The sequence below is a fragment of the Heloderma suspectum genome, chromosome 4 (genome assembly GCF_057233095.1).
Source record: "Heloderma suspectum isolate Gila_16-S chromosome 4, 16-S_ref, whole genome shotgun sequence".
Lineage (NCBI taxonomy): Eukaryota > Metazoa > Chordata > Lepidosauria > Squamata > Helodermatidae > Heloderma > Heloderma suspectum.
This window is the reverse complement of record NC_139461.1, coordinates 197,872,005-197,890,131: the sequence shown is the minus strand read 5'-3', so window position 1 is coordinate 197,890,131 and position 18,127 is coordinate 197,872,005. Positions and strand designations below refer to the sequence as shown.

At 40.9% G+C, this 18,127-nt stretch overlaps 1 protein-coding gene across 6 annotated transcripts in view; it reads left to right on the top strand.

The window, feature by feature from the left end:
• DPYD (dihydropyrimidine dehydrogenase) overlaps positions 1-18,127 on the top strand; it is a 761,638-nt gene that overhangs the window by 83,902 nt on the left and 659,609 nt on the right. For 5 of the 6 annotated variants that reach the window (XM_084851877.1, XM_084851875.1, XM_084851880.1 and 2 more), the window contains one exon: positions 6,894-6,976. In XM_084851877.1, the coding sequence (XP_084708003.1) occupies positions 6,894-6,976 (83 nt within the window). Of the gene's footprint in view, positions 1-6,893; positions 6,977-18,127 lie in introns of those variants that run through there. The other variant, XM_084851881.1, reaches the window with a different exon arrangement.

Here is an 18,127-nt window from a genome sequence, read left to right as displayed (position 1 = left end):
GTCAAGAACAAATCCTGCCAGACATATCTGATCGCATAACCTCCCTTGTGGACTGTGGGAATGCTGTGGACATCATATACCTTGACTTCAGCAAAGTTTTCGACAAAGTGCCCCATGATATCCTGATGAGCTAATTAGCTCAAAGTGGGATAGATGAAACAACTATTAGGTGGATCCACAGTTGGCTACAGAATTGGACTCAAAGAGTGCTTATCAATGGGATCTTCTCAAACTGGGGAAGGGTAATGAGCAGGGTACCACAGAGCTCAGTCCTGGGCCCAGTGCTCTTCAACATTTTTGTTAATGACTTAGAGGAGGAGGTGTAGGGAATGCTGATCAAATTTGCAGATGACACGAAGTTGGGCAGGATAGCTAATACTTTGGAAGACAGAAACAAAATTCAAAGTGTTGATAGACTGGAGCGCTGGGCAGAAATGTGAAGATGTGTGAACCTTCAGATCTTCGAATATTTGAATCTTCAAAGATCATGCCAGAATCAGGAAAAAAAAAAAAACATCGCAGAGAAGCCACGATTCTTTGAAGATAACGCCTTAATTTTTTTAAAAAAGCTGAAGCGGGGGATAGAAGGGGGTAAAACTTAGTCTCATTTGAAGGGATAGAACAACCCCTGCTCAATGCAGGAAGCCTGATTCCCAGGCGGTCACCCATCCAACTACTGACTAGGACCAACCCTGCTTAGCTTCCAAGATCAGACAAGCGCGTGCACATCCAGTCCTTTGCTTGTTGCTGAGGAAACACTGAGTGCTGAGGAAGCTATGCGATCAGTAGCTGGAAGACGACATGGGACTGTTGAGAGCTGTGATTGGACAGGAGGGAAATACAAACACCGCTGTATATGGACAGGCGGGGGAGGGGACTACAACCAGATACAGTAGCAAAGGCGGAAAATCAGACCACATTAAGGGGAAATACCGGGATATCAGGGTATTGAAAGTGGGAGCACGGAAGCTGGAAATTCCAGTTCCAATTCGAGGCGGGTACTGCGTAGTGTGAAAGGCAGTGAAACCTCACTGGAAGCAAAAAACCCCCATAAGTGTAGATCGACCCCCCAATGAAGCTGAATGGTGGGAGGTTCCACACAGATAAAAGGAAATACTTCACACAGTGCATAGTTAAACTAAGGAATTTGCTTTCACAAGATGTAGTGATGATGGCCACCAATTTGGATGGCTTTAAAAGGGGGTTAGACAAATTCCTGGAGGAGAAGGCTATCAGTGGCTACTAGTCCTGATGGCTCTATGCTACCTCCAGTATCAGAGGCATTATGCCTATGTACGCCAGTTGCTGGGAAACGTGGGCAGGAGGGTGATGTTGCACTCATGTCCTGCTTATGGGCTTCCCATGGGCAGCTGCTTGGCCACTGTGTGAACAGAATGCTGGACTAGATGGACCCTTGGTCTGATTCAGCATGGCTCTTATGTTCTTATACAGGGACTGATTGATGGTAGATTTGTGTGTGCGTGTGGGGCAGCTATTTGCCATTATGTCTAGCTGGGTTCATAGTCTCAACCACAGTGTTAAGAAAAAAAAAAATATTTAGTGATATCTAGTCTAGTATTTAGTGACATCTGGTCTTTATTAATGTGTGTTTGGTGAGCTCTATTTTGCTTTACGAATTTCTGGATATACGTTTCTGGCTTAACGGTTACAACCACTATCCTAAAGCTGCTGAATCTCCATATTCTCAAACCTAAAATGCATCATCTGCCGCTGTTGCTTAAAAAAAATTGGCAAAAGAGGTTAAGAAATCTTCCAAGTAAAAATTACTTGGAAGATTTCTTAACCTCTTTTGGAGCATTGGATCCCAGCTTGGCTGTTGAGTGTTTTCCCCAGAAAGGAGAAGCCATGTTGCTTATTTCATTGTCTCTGTTATGTGGCAGTCTCTAAAAAAGAAAACCAGTCTCTGGAGGAATTGTTGGCTTTACACACTACCAAAAAAGAGAACAAAAGAGGACACAGATTTGCATAAAAGTCTATATGCTAATATAGATGCAAATTTAGAGAAAATTTAAATAGAAATACAATACATCTCACCATCGAGGGGAAGACTGTGACCAGCTGACCTGTTTGCAAGCTCAGTCTGCTGTCCAGGGGCTAATTGTGAATCGGCAACTTAGGGGCCACTGCTCCCTTGGGGTAAAATCTAATGTATGCCCTAATTACAGTAGGCCCATTGAAATGAATGGGACTTGAGTTAGTAATGAGTAACTGAAATCCCATTCATTTCATTGAGTCTACTCTAAGTAGGGTATATGCTGGATTTTACCCATGCTTTTTAGACTGGACTTGGACTGGGCAGCCCTTCAAATAGAGAGTGTCCTCTGACAGCCGTTCAAATAAAGGACTGTCCTCTGTAAAGTAGGACACATGGGTACCATATGGTGCACTCGTGTACGTGTCTACTCAGAAGTACATCCCATTGATTTCAGTGGGGCTTACTCTCAGGTAAGCAGATACAGGATTACAGCTTTAGAGAGGTGGAAAGATTAAAATGTGAATTTTCCAGAATCTAAGGCAGACTTTAGCCCTATTCACACCTGGCTTTACCTATGTGCAGTGAAGGGTTGGGCTTGCATCTGCTTGCCCTACCCCTGGGCCTGTCCAACATCAGCACCTTCCATTTCCAGCATGCTGGTACCTCCAGGTTGAGAATCATGGAGATTGGGCAGGGTGGGTGCACATCATCCAGAGTCTCGACTCCATGTAGGCTCTATCTTGAGAGAACCATGTATGATTATGGCTTGTGGAACAGGGTACCAGGAAAATGAAACAGGCCTGTCCAAAGCAGGGATGGTGTTTTCCTTAAATGAATGCATTTGAGCGGTGGCCTATAAAAGTAAAACATTGCTAATATGAAAGCAAAATAGTTGTAACAATAACAAATACAAATACCCAGTTTCAGATTGGTCTGGCAAGCTATTGAAGACTTGGAAGATTTCTTCGTTACCTTTAGGGCACTGAATCCAAACATGGCTGTCAGGTGTCTTTCCTAGAAATGAGAAGCCATGTTGCTTATTTCATTGTGCTTGTTATGTGTGCCACTTTTGGCAGGTGGGATATACATTTAATAAAGAAATAAATGCATTCATAATAGTTACCAGAAAGAAAAAGAAAAGAATTGTTGGCTTTCTCAGACCTATAGAGAAAGATGGATTCTTGGATTTATAGAGAGAGGTGGGTTTAGGCCATTCCTTGGCTTTCATTTGCTTCTCTTACAATTACACTGACCACTAGGTTTGCAGGAACCATTTTAATTGATAGCAGTTGGGCTGGGGGTATGCCCAAGACTTTGGATCTCAACATCTGCAGTGATTGAAGGCTGTTGCAGTTGCTTGCAGTGCCATCAATCTACTACTGGTTTTCCAACATTTTGCACCATTGCCTCAGAAAATTGCATGTTGAGTGTCCGGTTGTGGCCAAGAAGTGTCTTTTTTCTTTTCTTTGATGCTGCTGTGCATTCGGTTAGAAGACAGCAGAGAACCCTTGGAATAGCTTGTCTCTACCTTGTTTTGAAAAATGCTTCTGGTGTTTCTCTCCAGGGAACTTTTTTCCTCCATTAATTTTGAGAATTCAATAATGCAGCAGGCTTTTAAGTTCTTTTGTGTTTTATATGATTACTTAGTGCACATATGCATCCACAATTGTGCATAAATATAAAGAATGGAATATTATCTTATGGAACGAAATCCATTTTCTGGTTGCAAAGAGTATGGAGGGAAGGGTATTCTCGCCCCCCCCCCTCCTCCCACCACCCTTACAAAGGATGAATAATGTATTGCTGGTGAGGAACAGAATAAAAATATACAAGACTAAGAAGAGGACAGAGCTAATGTGTAGTTTATTTCTTTTAAAAATGGCCTTGCAGATTCCTTGAAAAAGAGCTGAGAGAAAAATGTGCCTTACACAGGCTTGCTTCAGATATCCTTTGCTGATTTGGTAATTATGTCTTAGCAGTGTCAGTATAGTAGTATGATGTTTAATAGTGTATATTAAAATGTCTGCATTATCTCAAAAGTTATAACAAGCTAATTTTGACGTTAGCTGGACAAGTTGATAAGGGCTTTTTAATAAAGTGATATAAAGAAGCTTGGGTAATTATTTTTCATTCATGTTTGTCTTTTAAAAGAACTGAGCTATCTGTCATAATTTCACAATAGCCACAGACAGGGCATCATTACGAAATGGATGCAGGACTGGCAGAATGAGCGACATTATGTAAATATATATGCGCTAGCCTCTTCTAGGCAGAACACATTTAGCATATTGGACCATGCCTCTAAATATTATAGAGAATCATAAAATACAAATAAAGAAATAAAATGTAAGAGGTCTGATGGATGTTTCTTGATTGCCATGTTAATGGTTGCAGATAAATGTTTTAGTTCTGTGAACCAATTACAGACTTTTTTTGGTTAAATCCTTGGTCTTTTTTCATTCAGTACATTAATCGATTGCATTGAAATACGCTGGTGTATTTCCAAAACCTCAACAGCAGTGCCTTTTTCAGACACAGGGTGTTTCCAGTGGCAAGATCAGGGAACTTCCTGCCAGCTGAGATCTGCTGCATAATTGTTTTCAGGTGAATACAGAAGACCAGGGCCAGCCCAAGAAATTTTGCTTCCTGAGGTGGAGCAGCAAATGCCCCACCTGCCCCAACATCACTGTGCGTAGAAACCAAAGTTGGTCAAATTATTTTGGCAACTGAAAATCCCATAACTGCATCTCCTCCCCCTGGGCAGTAAAAATAAAATAATAAATTAAGGGCACAATCCTATGCATGTTTTGACAGAGAAGAGGCCTACAGCTCCCAGCGTGGCCCAGCCAGCATGGCTGGCTGAGGCATGCTGGGAGTTGTCGACCTTATCTCTATCTAAACATTCACAGAATTGGCCTTAAATAACTAATAATTTGCTGCCCTTTCACCCCAAATCAGCTGCCTGAGGTAGCTGCCTTACTCTGCCTAATGGTAGAGGCAGAGTAAGGCAGCGACCTCAGGCAGCTGATTTTGGGTGAAAGGGCAGCAAATTATTAGTTATTTAATGCATTATTGCATTTTTACTGCCAGTCCTGCAAAGTCAGCACTGCAAAGACCTTGTTCCAGTTAGCTTTTAAAGTATAATTGTTTTAAATTCAATTTTGGCTTCAAACCTATTGCTGTCTGCTTTAACAACTTATTTTAATGCAACAACTGTTTTTAATGCCTGATTTTGTATCATAGGTTATTTACTGGTATGTATTGATGGGTTTTTATTTAGGTATATCTTTTTGTGAGCTACTTTAAGGACTTATGTCGACCAACTGGAACAGAAATGATGAACTGAACCAATATTGAAAGAAGTGCAAGTTGCAGTGTATTAAACCTGGAGCTCATCTGCACAGTACTTTCTGTGTTTGTGAGAACTGTTGCCTCTGTGTAGGGGCCATTCTGAGGCTGCCAGGATTTGAGTGATTGCAATGGTGTGAAAAACAGCCACATAGACGCCCCCCCACACACACTTACTTTGAGGCATAGTTTTCCACAAATTGTGTCTCTGAGCATAACAAGGCCATTATGTTTGTAGCAGATCATGGTGTCATGGATGTGCCTGTTGATTTAGCAGGTATGGCAGGACTCTTCACAGGTCTTCAGACTGTGACATGTCAAACCCATCAACTGACCTTACAGGGATTTAGTCTGAAGGCCAGACTTAAATATTGCTGACATCACAAGACACAGTCTTGAGAATACGCCATAGCTGAAACCTGGAATCCACACAGTAGTTTACACTTTCTTTACATGTCTAGGATATATCCTGTTAATTTCAGCAATCTTTTTATATACCACTCTTAGTTAACACCTGCAGCAACTTTATAGGACAACAGAGTATTTAACATTTTAACTGTGAACTCTTCCCCGAACTGCGACAGGTATTGAAGTGAAAGGATGCGGATTTCTCTGGGGATTATCATGAAGATGTGCATTGCAAACATACCATGTGAAGAGTCCCAACTAGGGAATAATATGCTTGATTGATCCTACAGGGGTTACAACTATTACATATATTCTAGCAACCATCCTGCAATGAACTCGAAATTATTAAACACACTTTTGTTCATAGCACACAGTCTTTATATTTAGAAAAACACACACATTGCTCTGTAATATCAAACTCTAGAAACTCATAGAAGAAAACTTATTTTGCATTTAGTACTTTTACTGCTTTAAATATTACTGTTGGAAAGATTTCTTTTCATTCATGAAATACTGAATTTATTGAGGTTAGTTTTGCATTTTGTTTTGTTTGTTTTTTACTTGGTGGCAGTGTGTAGCAACCCAGATTTTCAGGTATGCTGTAAGAATTGTCGGCATTTGGACCCTTCATTCTGCCTGCATACCTGCTGTTCCTATGATTTTAAAACATGGCTTATTATCTTTATTGGCAGGGTATTTCCTTTTAAATAATAAACATATGTGACTTTAGCACATCTTTCTGACGGCGCTTCCTTCATAATTACGTATATAGCAAAAAAGATAATGCGCATTTGTTCTTTCTTAGATTGGGGGAGAAAAGCTGATGGGAAGAAATTTTATCTCCCACGTTATAGAATGTTGATAAGAGAATTGCCATGGCAACCATATCATAAGCTTCATGCCTACTTTGTTGCTGAGTTCACAGTGTCATTTTTAATTACTCCTATGCAATTAAAAGCAAAAAATGAGTAATTTGTGTGAATATGTAATCAATATAATCAGCTATGTTTGCACTGAGAGCAAACATGGGCAATTTATCCAACTAGAAGGGGGGTATGCCCAACTTAGAAATGCTGCTTTTTAATGCGGATTCTCCTGTTCTATATTATTATTATTATTATTATTATTATTATTATTGCAGAACTGTGTGAAGCTGGAAAATAATTTTGATGACATCAAGCACACGACTCTGGGTGAGCGAGGAGCACTTCGAGAAGCAATGAGGTAAGTCTGGGTCACCATAGCAACAGTCACAGATGTGGTAAAGAAAGAGTCATTCTTCATTATTGGGGGAACAAATGAGTTCATTGCCACCATTCAGCTCTATTCTCTAAGGTATTAATTTGTCAGCGGAGAGGCTTCCCTTGAGGCTGTACTTCGGTTTTGAAGCTGCATGAATGCTAAGCCTCTCTGCACACTAAAAAACGTAAATGTTTAATTTGTTACTAAAAATGCTTAAGGGGTGCCTTGTTTTATATTTATTATAAACTGTGTGAATGAATGAAAATTGTTCGTCTAAATTGTGCAAGTATTAAGGAAATTGTACAACAATTCCTTTTCTTTTTTAAGTGAGGCTGTGTTTGCGCCTAATTTGTATTTAATTTTCACAATATAGCAGCCTGTGTAATTTCTTTTTCTATTAGACTTTAATGGGATTATACTACTGTATGTTCAAAGGAATGACCTCTCTGCTTTCAAAGAGAGCACTTTTCTTCATTTCCACGTTTATGATCCCAATAGTTCATACAGTTCTATTTATACACTTAAAGCCCCAGGACTTGGGATGGGACGTGCTCATGGTGGCAGCGATATTGGGATTCTGTGCCAGCAGTGGAAGGACATTAAGCAAATATACTAGTGCAGATGTTTATAACTGGAACACTAGAGGGATGCTGAGGCAATTTTGTGAACTAAGGACTGGTATAGACATCCCAGATCTATCCCATGGGATGGGCTTCAATGGTTTGCACAGCCAATGTAATACATGACCCAATCTGTTCAGCCACCATCTCAATGTTTTTCAGCTGCCATTATCGCAGGGACTGCTTCTGGTAGTTGTGCCTGTGAATTACCTGGCTTACATGTTACCTTGTGCTGGTCCAATATATTTTGCTGCATGAAGTGGAGTCCAAACGATGCTTCTCCCCCTCTACCATCACTAGGGTCAATAGTTCAAAGACGTCTTGCTATACCATTCAGGCACTACTTCCCGCCTTTATCTTTTTCCCCTTTATGGTGCTGCCAAAAGCAGGTCTCTTCACCCTGTTACATAGCAAACCGACTCTGACATGAACACATTCCTGAAGTCCATCAGGCTGCACTGTGTGTAGAAGCTTTTGTCCATGAACTGTAGTGCAGATCTTTCCCTCCAGAACAGCATCTTTGACTAGTTTTGTCTTGTGGGCAGAGTAGCATCATGTTTAAAAGTAATAGTGCTCCTATTAAACCTGTCTTGAGAATAGCCTATTCTTGAATAGACCCCTGGGGAATTTCAGTTCCCAGGGAAGATGACGTTCCTATGGTCCTGACAGCCATACTGTCTACTTCTTCACATAAGTAACAAGAGTGCTGAGGTCATTCTGGTCCCACAGCAAGGTCCCAAAACACATGATACAGCAAGCTTGGTGAAGCTAAGCAGCTCTGAGTCTGGTCAGTGACTGTATGGGAGACCACCTACATGGGAACCTCATGTAGGTTGCCTTGGAGAAAGACAGCTTGAGCACTGAAAGATGAAGAAAGTTGATGGAGCATTCATTGGAGACCTCCAGAAATGACCCCCTGGCATCTTCCCATATTACTTGCCCACTTGTGAACTTGAATTGGCTTGCTTTATTTATTTATTTATTATTAAATGTATTAATCGCCCATCTGGCTGGTCACCCAGCCACTCTGGGCGATGTACAACATACAATAAAAACAGTTTAAAACAATAAAATTCTACAATAAAAACATTTTCTAAAATACCCTAACCCACCCCAAATGCCTGCCTGAACAACCACATTTTTAATGCACGACGGAAGCTCATTAAAGAGGGGGCATGACGGAGTTCCCTAGGGAGGGAGTTCCACAGAGTGGGGGCCACCACAGAAAAGGCCCTCTCCCTCGTCCCCACCAGTCTAGCTTTAGGAAATACTTGTTTGCTTTGAAACCAGTTGGCAAATTTAAGAGAACCTGGCAATTGTTAAATAACTTCCCTTCAGTGGGATTATTTCTTCCTTGAAAAAATCAAGGATAAAACCCTTATTACTTAGGCTTTAGCTATGCCATGATAATCCACCAAATTCAGTTTCTGACATGGATATTGTTATTTTGCTGAAATGGAGAATTATCTCAAGCCTTCAATATGCTCGGGGGTGGTGGGAGATCATAGGTGGTTGGATGATTAAACTGTTGCACAAACTGAGTGGTGAGGGGATGAGGGACAAAGGCTGAAAATGCATTGCATTGCATTGGTTGCTCTCAGGAAAATTGGGATGTGCATTTGAATGTGCACTCCCAACCACAGCTAGTCAGCATGGATGCTACAGCCTGCCATTATGTGAGACTAGGCATGCATTTTGTGTTGCATTTGACTTTATGTGTTATCATGTATGTATCAGCATTTACATATCCATAGTATGTCTTAGATTGTAGGTGAATGGGTTCCTGTAGTATGAGTGATGGTAGGTTGCCACAGGAGAACTTACCAGTGCCGTAGGAGAAATAAAGGAGCTACAAAGGCCTTGCTCTTACATGTTGGTTGTGGTAAAGATCTAGTCTTAAGTATTCTAAAAGTACCCAAGCAGGAGTGCTCCCATAAAAGTGTTGACTACCATTCATTTCTGTAGCCAAAAGAAAATAACATAGCTGTACTCGGGAGCACAGTTGGTACCACCCGTGCTGGAGATGGAGGCTTCCTTATTTTCTCCATCCATTCACTTATATGGGGGACAGTAAAGCAGCAGTGCGTGTGCCCTCCAAGGAATAGGAGCGTGCAGTATATGGGAAGTGCAACATGACTTAACCATGTAGGAACATAGGAGGCTGCCTGATATTGAGTCAGACCATGTAGGAACATAGGAGGCTGCCTGATACTGAGTCAGACCATGTAGGAACATAGGAGGCTGCCTGATACTGAGTCAGACCATGTAGGAACATAGGAGGCTGCCTGATACTGAGTCAGACCATGTAAGAACATAGGAGGCTGCCTGATATTGAGTCAGACCATGTAGGAACATAGGAGGCTGCCTGATACTGAGTCAGACCATGTAGGAACATAGGAGGCTGCCTGATACTGAGTCAGACCATGTAGGAACATAGGAGGCTGCCTGATACTGAGTCAGACCATGTAGGAACATAGGAGGCTGCCTGATACTGAGTCAGACCATGTAGGAACATAGGAGGCTGCCTGATACTGAGTCAGACCATGTAGGAACATAGGAGGCTGCCTGATATTGAGTCAGACCATTGGTCCATCTAGCTCAGTATTGCTGACGTTGACTAGCTGTCCAGGGGCTTTCCAGGGATTGTATCCACTTTTAGTTTAACTTCAGTCCTATTCCTTTCAACGGGTCTACTCTAGGTTTGACTAACATTGGATACAATGCACTGGTTTCAGGCGGGAATCATCCCCAACCCTAACCGTAAACCCCAGGGATTGAACCTGAGACCTTAGGCATGCAAAGCATCTGCTCTACAAGTGAGCTACTGTCCTTCCTTAACAGTCTCCCTCCCACTGGTAAATAGGGAGACTGCAAAAGAGGATAGGATATAGTAGAGACAACTGTATGCCTGAAGTGTTAAGCTGTTTGCTTCCCTTACTGACGGGCATGTAGTATATTTTAGATCAGCCTTTAACTGCTTTTTAGATGCTAGTTATCGCATGCATATACTAGAGTGCTCATATGCTTTGGTTCACTATTTTTTGGTTGGTTAGTTTAAAAAACAAACAAACCCCACACAATGCAGTCAGTGTAGCTTTGAAATAGAGAGCCACATGGTTTCTAGTTGCAGAATAACTCATACAGAGTATCTTGTCACTGTATTCCACAATGGTGGTTGTCTCCAGGGCTTTAGAAAGTGATTGCACTGCCTTAAATATATTTAAAGTATAAATCAAGAAGCCCATAAAAGTCTTGTTTTGAGCTTGATTGCAAGATTGATATTTGATGAAATAGTCTCCTTTATGGCACTGTTGACATAGAATGTTTATGTGGAGTTTTTTTTTTATATGGGCTTATAAGATTGTATTGGCTTAGGTAGTTCTGTACATTATATTGTCCGAGATTTCATCTGTAATTTCTGATTTTTTTCAATTGGGAATTTTAATTTACTTTGTGAGCTGCAGAGATAAATCGGAGAGCAAGCCTTCCTCCTTAGAGAATACTATAGTGAAGGGGGATTACGGGAGTGTAGAGAGATAGTGATTTCCCTTGAACATTCCTTCAATCACCTGTCTCAAATAAACCAAAATTCTTTAATTTTAACTGACCTAGGGTTACATATTATACATTGTCAGAACTGGTAGTTATAAATGTCTATTGAATTCTGTGGAAATGCCCATTGAAATGTGTCTCAACTTGCAGGCGCTACTTACAACAGAATTGTTTTGTACCAAAAAATGCCCCCCTACCCACCCTTTAAACAGCTATGGTCTCCTGGACACTACAGAATAAAACCACCCAGGGAATTAAATCCCATATATAAAATGTGCAACATTCAGACTTGTGTGTGTGTGTGCACGCATGTGCACATGTGTGATGTAAGATTTAATTTTACATTACACCTGCTAACCATGTTGCTGCGTGTGTATGTGAGATAGATACATAGATAGATAGATAGATAGATAGATAGATAGATAGATAGATGCATGTATATAGAATTTACAAGGATGCTTCATTGTGTTGCTAGCAAAACCAGCCAGCTTATTGTCTAATAATATTATTGTAATTACTACCATTGATGTTGCTGTAATTAGTAATGGAATGCAAGACATATTTTGAGAAAGGCAAAATGGTGGAGCCTTGGGAACTTGTAAAAATGCATACTCTGTTGCATGCAAACTGCATGGGAAATCACCTGTTTAGCAGGCTGAAATCTTTTTCCCACATAAAATATGGATGTAATGTAAAGTCACCACTCCTCCTCTCTTTCTTTTCTTTTTAGGCTGCAGTATTATGCCTAACTATGTGGAAGTAAATCCCACTGAACATTGGGAGTTATTTCTGAGTAAACATAGGATTGCACTGTTAATTTTTCTTTTGGGTATCCTGTCTCTGTATATTAGACCTGATTGAGAAGCTGCTTCTTAAGGGTCAAAGTCCTCTTGCAGTAACTTTTTACCATATATGAAGTTGCTTCCACACTAGAGCCATTTAGTGCTACTAGACAGTCACTTTTTCACAATGAGTTTGAAGTGGAAATAAAACAGTGGTTTCACACAATACCGATGCCTTTCCCCATGGCCAAAACCCTTCTGTAGTGTTTACTCAGAAATAAGTCCTTTTCATGAAAGGTCCCCAGCAATATTAATTAGTAGCTCCCTCCTTGCAAGATCCACCTATTTTATTACCTCCTGGTCAGAATGGCAGGGGATTAGTGATGAATTGCCTTTAATTAGTTGTCTTTTGTACCCTGTTCAGAAAGTAGGATGAAAGGAAGATAATTAGTGATTTCTTATTGATGTTGTTTTTCCCTTTTCTTTATTGTATAGCAAAATAACACTGTTTCTCTGTTAAAAAAGGGGAAAAAATATAAAACCATTAATTAAAGTCCCTTCCAATTGGGCAATAGAAGATGATTAATTAAGGGACAACTTATAATTAATGCCTCAGTTGTTCTGAACAATAAGCAATTAAAGAGGATAAAGCTGCAGGGGAGGAAGTTTTTAATTAAAGGAATGGTAGCCCTTAAAGTGTCAACTTTGCCTGTCCACACTGGACTGTCTGATACTGCAATTGCATTTTATTGCAAAATAAAAATGCTTTAATGCTGCACATCAGATCTAAAAAGGCAGGCAGACAATCTAAGAAATCTGAATAAAATGATTAGGCAATAGTGTCATCCGGATTCTGTGTTAAAAAAAATAATGAATGAACAAAGGATGATAATTCCAGATAAAAGGACTAGTGATTGCAATTTAAGATTGCAGGTTGGGAATTTAATATTCGAATATTCTCTTGTGTATAAAAATTAGTGCTGTGCTGAAAATTTCTCCCATAATTTTTTCAACCATTCTCATTCAATTTGATAGAAAAGAAATTGCTTTCAAAAAGAAATTCAAAGGAGAAGACATTTTGAAGAAATTCTCATGGGTTGGTTTCAGGGTTCTTGTGCCTGTCTTACTTAGGAAGTGGCCAAGGAATGTGCACAACTGTCCTGTCTTTCATTGTACAATTATCTCTGTGGCAGCCTGCAGCTTCCTCAGCTTCCCACACTTCAATTAAAGCCCAGGGGAAGACATAAGAACATAAGAAGAGCCCTGCTGGATCAGACCAGGGGTCCATCTAATTAAGCATTCTGTTCATACAGTGGCCAACCAGCTGTTGACTAGGAACCCACAAGCAGGGCATGAGCACAACAGCACCCTCCCACCCATGTTCCCCAGCAATTGCTGTACATAGGCTCACAGTCTCTGGTGCTGGAGGTAGCACATAGTCATCAAGACTAGTAGCCATTGATAGATATAATAAAATCATTCCTCTCATAAGGCTTTTTCAGATCAGGAAGCACAGGCAGGGAGGTTGCAGAGCAATTGGGAGATGTGTAATAGAAAGAAAACACACACACACAGCGCCCTTCACCACATTGCAGTGATTAGGAAAGCTGAAAAACACCACCAAAATAATTTGTAAAATGCCCCAACAATGATGCAGAAAAATAGAAGCCTCAACACTTATAGTGGCAGCAGAAAACCCCCAAAACCCTTAGGAAAGAAGAAAAACGCTGTGCTCCAACCTCTGCCAGTTGTGAGTCCTATCTATGAGAAAATGTTGGTCAATTTCTCCTTCCCTTGGAGAAATTCAGTGAAATTGCCCCCCCCCCCCATTTCTCTGCGCACAGATACTCTGGAGGATTTTGAAAGGCCATTTGCACCAAGCTGTAATAAAAATCTCTTTGCACATCCAAGACCAGCAGGTTATGAAGACAGGTAGCTTCGAACTCTTTCCCACAACATGTATATGAAGAGGGTGTAATGTGGGGAGCATTCAAGTATGTGTTCTCCCATCTACAGTCTGAAATATTTGGGTTCTGTGGAGCCTTGCTGCACTGTTTGTATGGGCAGAATACCAGGAAAAGGAACCCATATGGGCAAAGCCCGCACACACCATAGAAACCACCCATGTAGACTACACAGTTTTCATTAATTCCACGTTGAGCTGTGATCATCATAGAAACCAGCAAGAGACCAGCACAGACTGGAGTGCCCCTACATCTAGATTGACAGTAACACATTTGCCATGTCCTGGGATGTACCTGCAAACATGTGGTTGAGATAGTAGTGTCATTACTTTATTACCATCTGCATTTACATGCATGTCAAAATCATGTTTGTTGTATACTGTAGCCACATTCTAGAGATACAGTGTCCAGTGGGTCTTTTGAATTGTGTGTGTGTGTTTTAAAAAACTCATTTATCTCACTTACATCCTTCACTTCTTCCATGGAGTTCAAGGAGGTGTACAGGGATTATCCCATTTTAGCTTCAGAACAACCCTGTGAGGCAGGCTCGGCTAAGGATGCGTGAATCAGCAAAATTCAAGCTTGCCTAAGTTCTCTGAATTCCATCTTGAAGCTCATTCCGACTTGAGTCCGTATCAGATTGTGATCTTTATTTTATTCTTTTTGCATGAAAATCTGTGTGCATTTTCAAGCATATTTTTCCAATTGTACAGATTTTTACATCTCTGTGTTCTTCTCCCATTGATTAAAATGTGTTTGTGCTCATTTTTCAGAAGCATGCTTTTTTTCATGTGCATTTTTCAAATGTACACATGTTGTTGAATCTTTGGGGTCTGCAATCGCATTGCAAGCTCAGACATGTACAGATTTTGACCACAGATTGCGTCTGAGTCTGTGTTTGGTCTGGAAGGTGCCAACTGGGTAAAATCCTGATCAAAAATGAATTGAAACAAATTTCTCATAGATCCCTAGGCTAGGCTGAGAGTGTCTTGCACAGAATCACACAGTGAACTTCATGGATGAATTGGCGGTTTGAATGTGATCTCCTTGGTTTAAGAGCAACAGTCTATGTATTACATACCATATTGGCTTCTTCCAAACAGTAGCCCCACATGGGAAGCTCACTTCCAAGCTTAGAGGAGCTGAAAACAGTTTGCATTTTCAGAGATAAGTGGGGACTATGATTCAGAGGGAAAATCATCATCATCATCATCATCTCACCGAACACATCTGTAGCATCCTAGCACCCGGGGCTGCCCCGGAGCCAGTTCAAAAACAGCACCCCCCCCCACACACCCAGCACAGCCACCATTCAGCTACTGGACTGGCCACTGTTCAGATACTCATAGAGCAAGGTTTCACTCCCCTGCTGGGTGTGCTGATTGAGGCAGAAATGACCACAGGAACTGGCTGTGGCAGTTTTATGTGGAATTTCGGGGAGGAAATACTATCCCCTTGTCAATTAGTCTAATTGACAGAAACCAGTTGGGAGGAGGACATATTTATTTGTTTGTTTATTTATTTATTTCTATACCGCCCAATAGCCGAAGCTCTCTCTCGACATAGGAGGCAAGAACAATGCGGCATACAGGACCTGCCACAGTGGGACTCTATGCAAGCCAAACCGTGGAAACAGCCATGAGATTGGGGAGATCTAGCCACTTTGCTTCCCAGTCTGTGGGAAAGGACTACTGTTTTAGGGGCTAGGCCTCCTGTCCCTATAGGGGCAATTGCAACCTGAATTAGGGAACTCAGGAGCCCTCATAGCTTTAATTGACCTGCCTTCTTGAGGACTTCTGTCTTTGTTTTTCTTTTGTGATCCCTGTTTGGCAGGGGTGGGGGGAAGCTGACAGAGCTATTGTCCCGACTTTAGCCTTGAGTGGAGAGTCAGAGATGGAGAATGAGCTGGCCAAATCCAAGGCTGGGGAACTGGATTAGGGGCATGACACTGAGCCTGAGGTTAGTGGTTAAGAGCAGAGATATCTGGATTTTTTGAAATCCGTCCCACGTGTGTTTTCTGGATTGTGCAGTATCGTTCGTTCCAATATCTGTTCACAGATGGATTCAGATTTTTCCCCCATTACACAAATAATTCAGTAAGAGAGTTCATAACAATTTACATAATTCACATTGGTGTGTAACATTTAGCATATTGTCCCCCGTTCCATTCTACTTTTCCCCGTGTATATTTTCCAAGAGGGCATATGTCTTAGCAGAAATGTGTGTATTTCCCTACAAATAAATTTGCGCACATTTCAGGAAAGTTTTTTTTAAAAAGATCCCAAAGTCCACAGACTGTGTGGCCCGAGGAGGCTGGTCTGCAGAGGATTCTGCGAGCTGGATTCCTAGAAGTCCAAACTCATTTTAGTCCATCTTGAATTTCTCCAGCTTCCCTAGTTAAGAGCCTGCTGAGCCTGGAGCTCATGGTTGGAAGGTTGCAGAGCCAGAAGTGGGGCCCACAGAACTGGGACCAGGGCCCTCTTGGATGCCTTCCATTAAGCACAAGCCAAGTGCTTTCTGTACTCCCATGCCTGCCCAGCTGCACAAGGAGTTCAGCAGCTGGGAAACAACCCTGTGAGGTGTACAGGGATGATCCCATTTCTCTTCAGAACAGTCCTGTGAGGCAGGCTAAGCTAAGGACGTGTGAATTAGCAAAACTAAAGCTGGCTGAAGTTCTCTGAATTCCAACTTGAAGCTCGTTCCAACTTGAGTCCGTATCAGATTGCAAGCTTGGTTTTATTCTTTTTGCATGAAAATCTCTGTGTATCTTCATGCATATTTTTTCCAAATATATGCATCAATTATGCACATTTTTGAAATGTACGCATTCTTCTCCCACTGATTAAAGGGTATTTGGGTGCATTTTTCAAAAATACTGTCTGCTAATCATATTGCAACCTCGGAAATGTACTAGGAGCTGTCTCTAGTGCTGCAACCGCCAGCCTTCATCACCTGCCTTGCCACCATCCCTTGTGGATACCAGCTATAGACAGAATATTCTCCACTATCCCCCTTTGTTATCAAATGGATGCAGAGGCTTTACCTGCTTCAGGGTTCAGGCAAAGGTCTCCATCACCAAGCTCTCTGGTGGGATCCCAGAGTTCTTCATGCCACATCAGTGCATAGATTTTACCCCCTCTGCTCAGGGTCTTCCAGCTGTGTGGAACACCTGCTTCCTCGAGCACTGGCACATGACCCCACAGCAATGCCTAAAGAAGCTTTCTACCTTGTCACAGGTGTTACTACCAGGCACAATTTTACTTACTTTATTTTATTTAAAAATATTTTCCTACAGATTATTGAAAACACTTCAGCTTTCTATATTTATTAAACCATATACCTTTATATTTTTGTGACTTAATAACAACTCTGTTCCTGCTGTGCTCTAAGATACTTGATGTGGCACACTCATACCCAATATCATGCCATTAAAATTGTTCTTTACTTAACTTTTGGCTGTTGGAGGGAATCTGAAACAGAGCGCTTATACGAAATGTTCTATGCTAAATAAACCTTACTGAAATCAACAATTTAATTTTGTTAGGATTAGCTAAGAGCAATGTTTTGAAAAAGTCAGGCGCTGAAAGTTAATCTCTTAATTCCACATTTTAGCCCCCTAGTTAAAAGTAGATGTTTTCTTTCTTTCTTTCTTTCTTTCTTTCTTTCTTTCTTTCTTTCTTTCTTTCTTTCTGGAAAACAACTTATCAACTATGTATCCTACTGAGCAAGTCCAACAATAAGTTACATTCCAAGTAAAGTTGAAAATTCAAACACTACTATACATTGACAATATAGGAACTTTTTGCTTTTGTTTGTTAGGTTGCAATCCTATGCATGTTTAGACAAAAAAAAGTCCTACAATTTCTGTCATTCCCTAGGCAGCCATACGGCTGGGGAATGCCTGGATTCATAGGACCTCTTTCTGTCTAACAATGCATAGGATTGCATCCTTAAAGAATTAGATTCTTTCGTGTTTATTATTTATTTTCAGTATTTATATACCGTCCAGTAACAAAAGCTCTAGGGCAGTTTATAAATAAAGTGTGTGTGTGTGTGTGTGTGTGCGTGTATGTTTCCTTTATATCTATATTAGATATAAATCTGCTGTATTCTAAGAGCTCTACCAGCAATGATTATTTAAGACTGATGTATTTCCTAAGATACTGATCTTGCATATTTTGGTACAGCTGTTATGGGCACCTACTAGAATCTAGC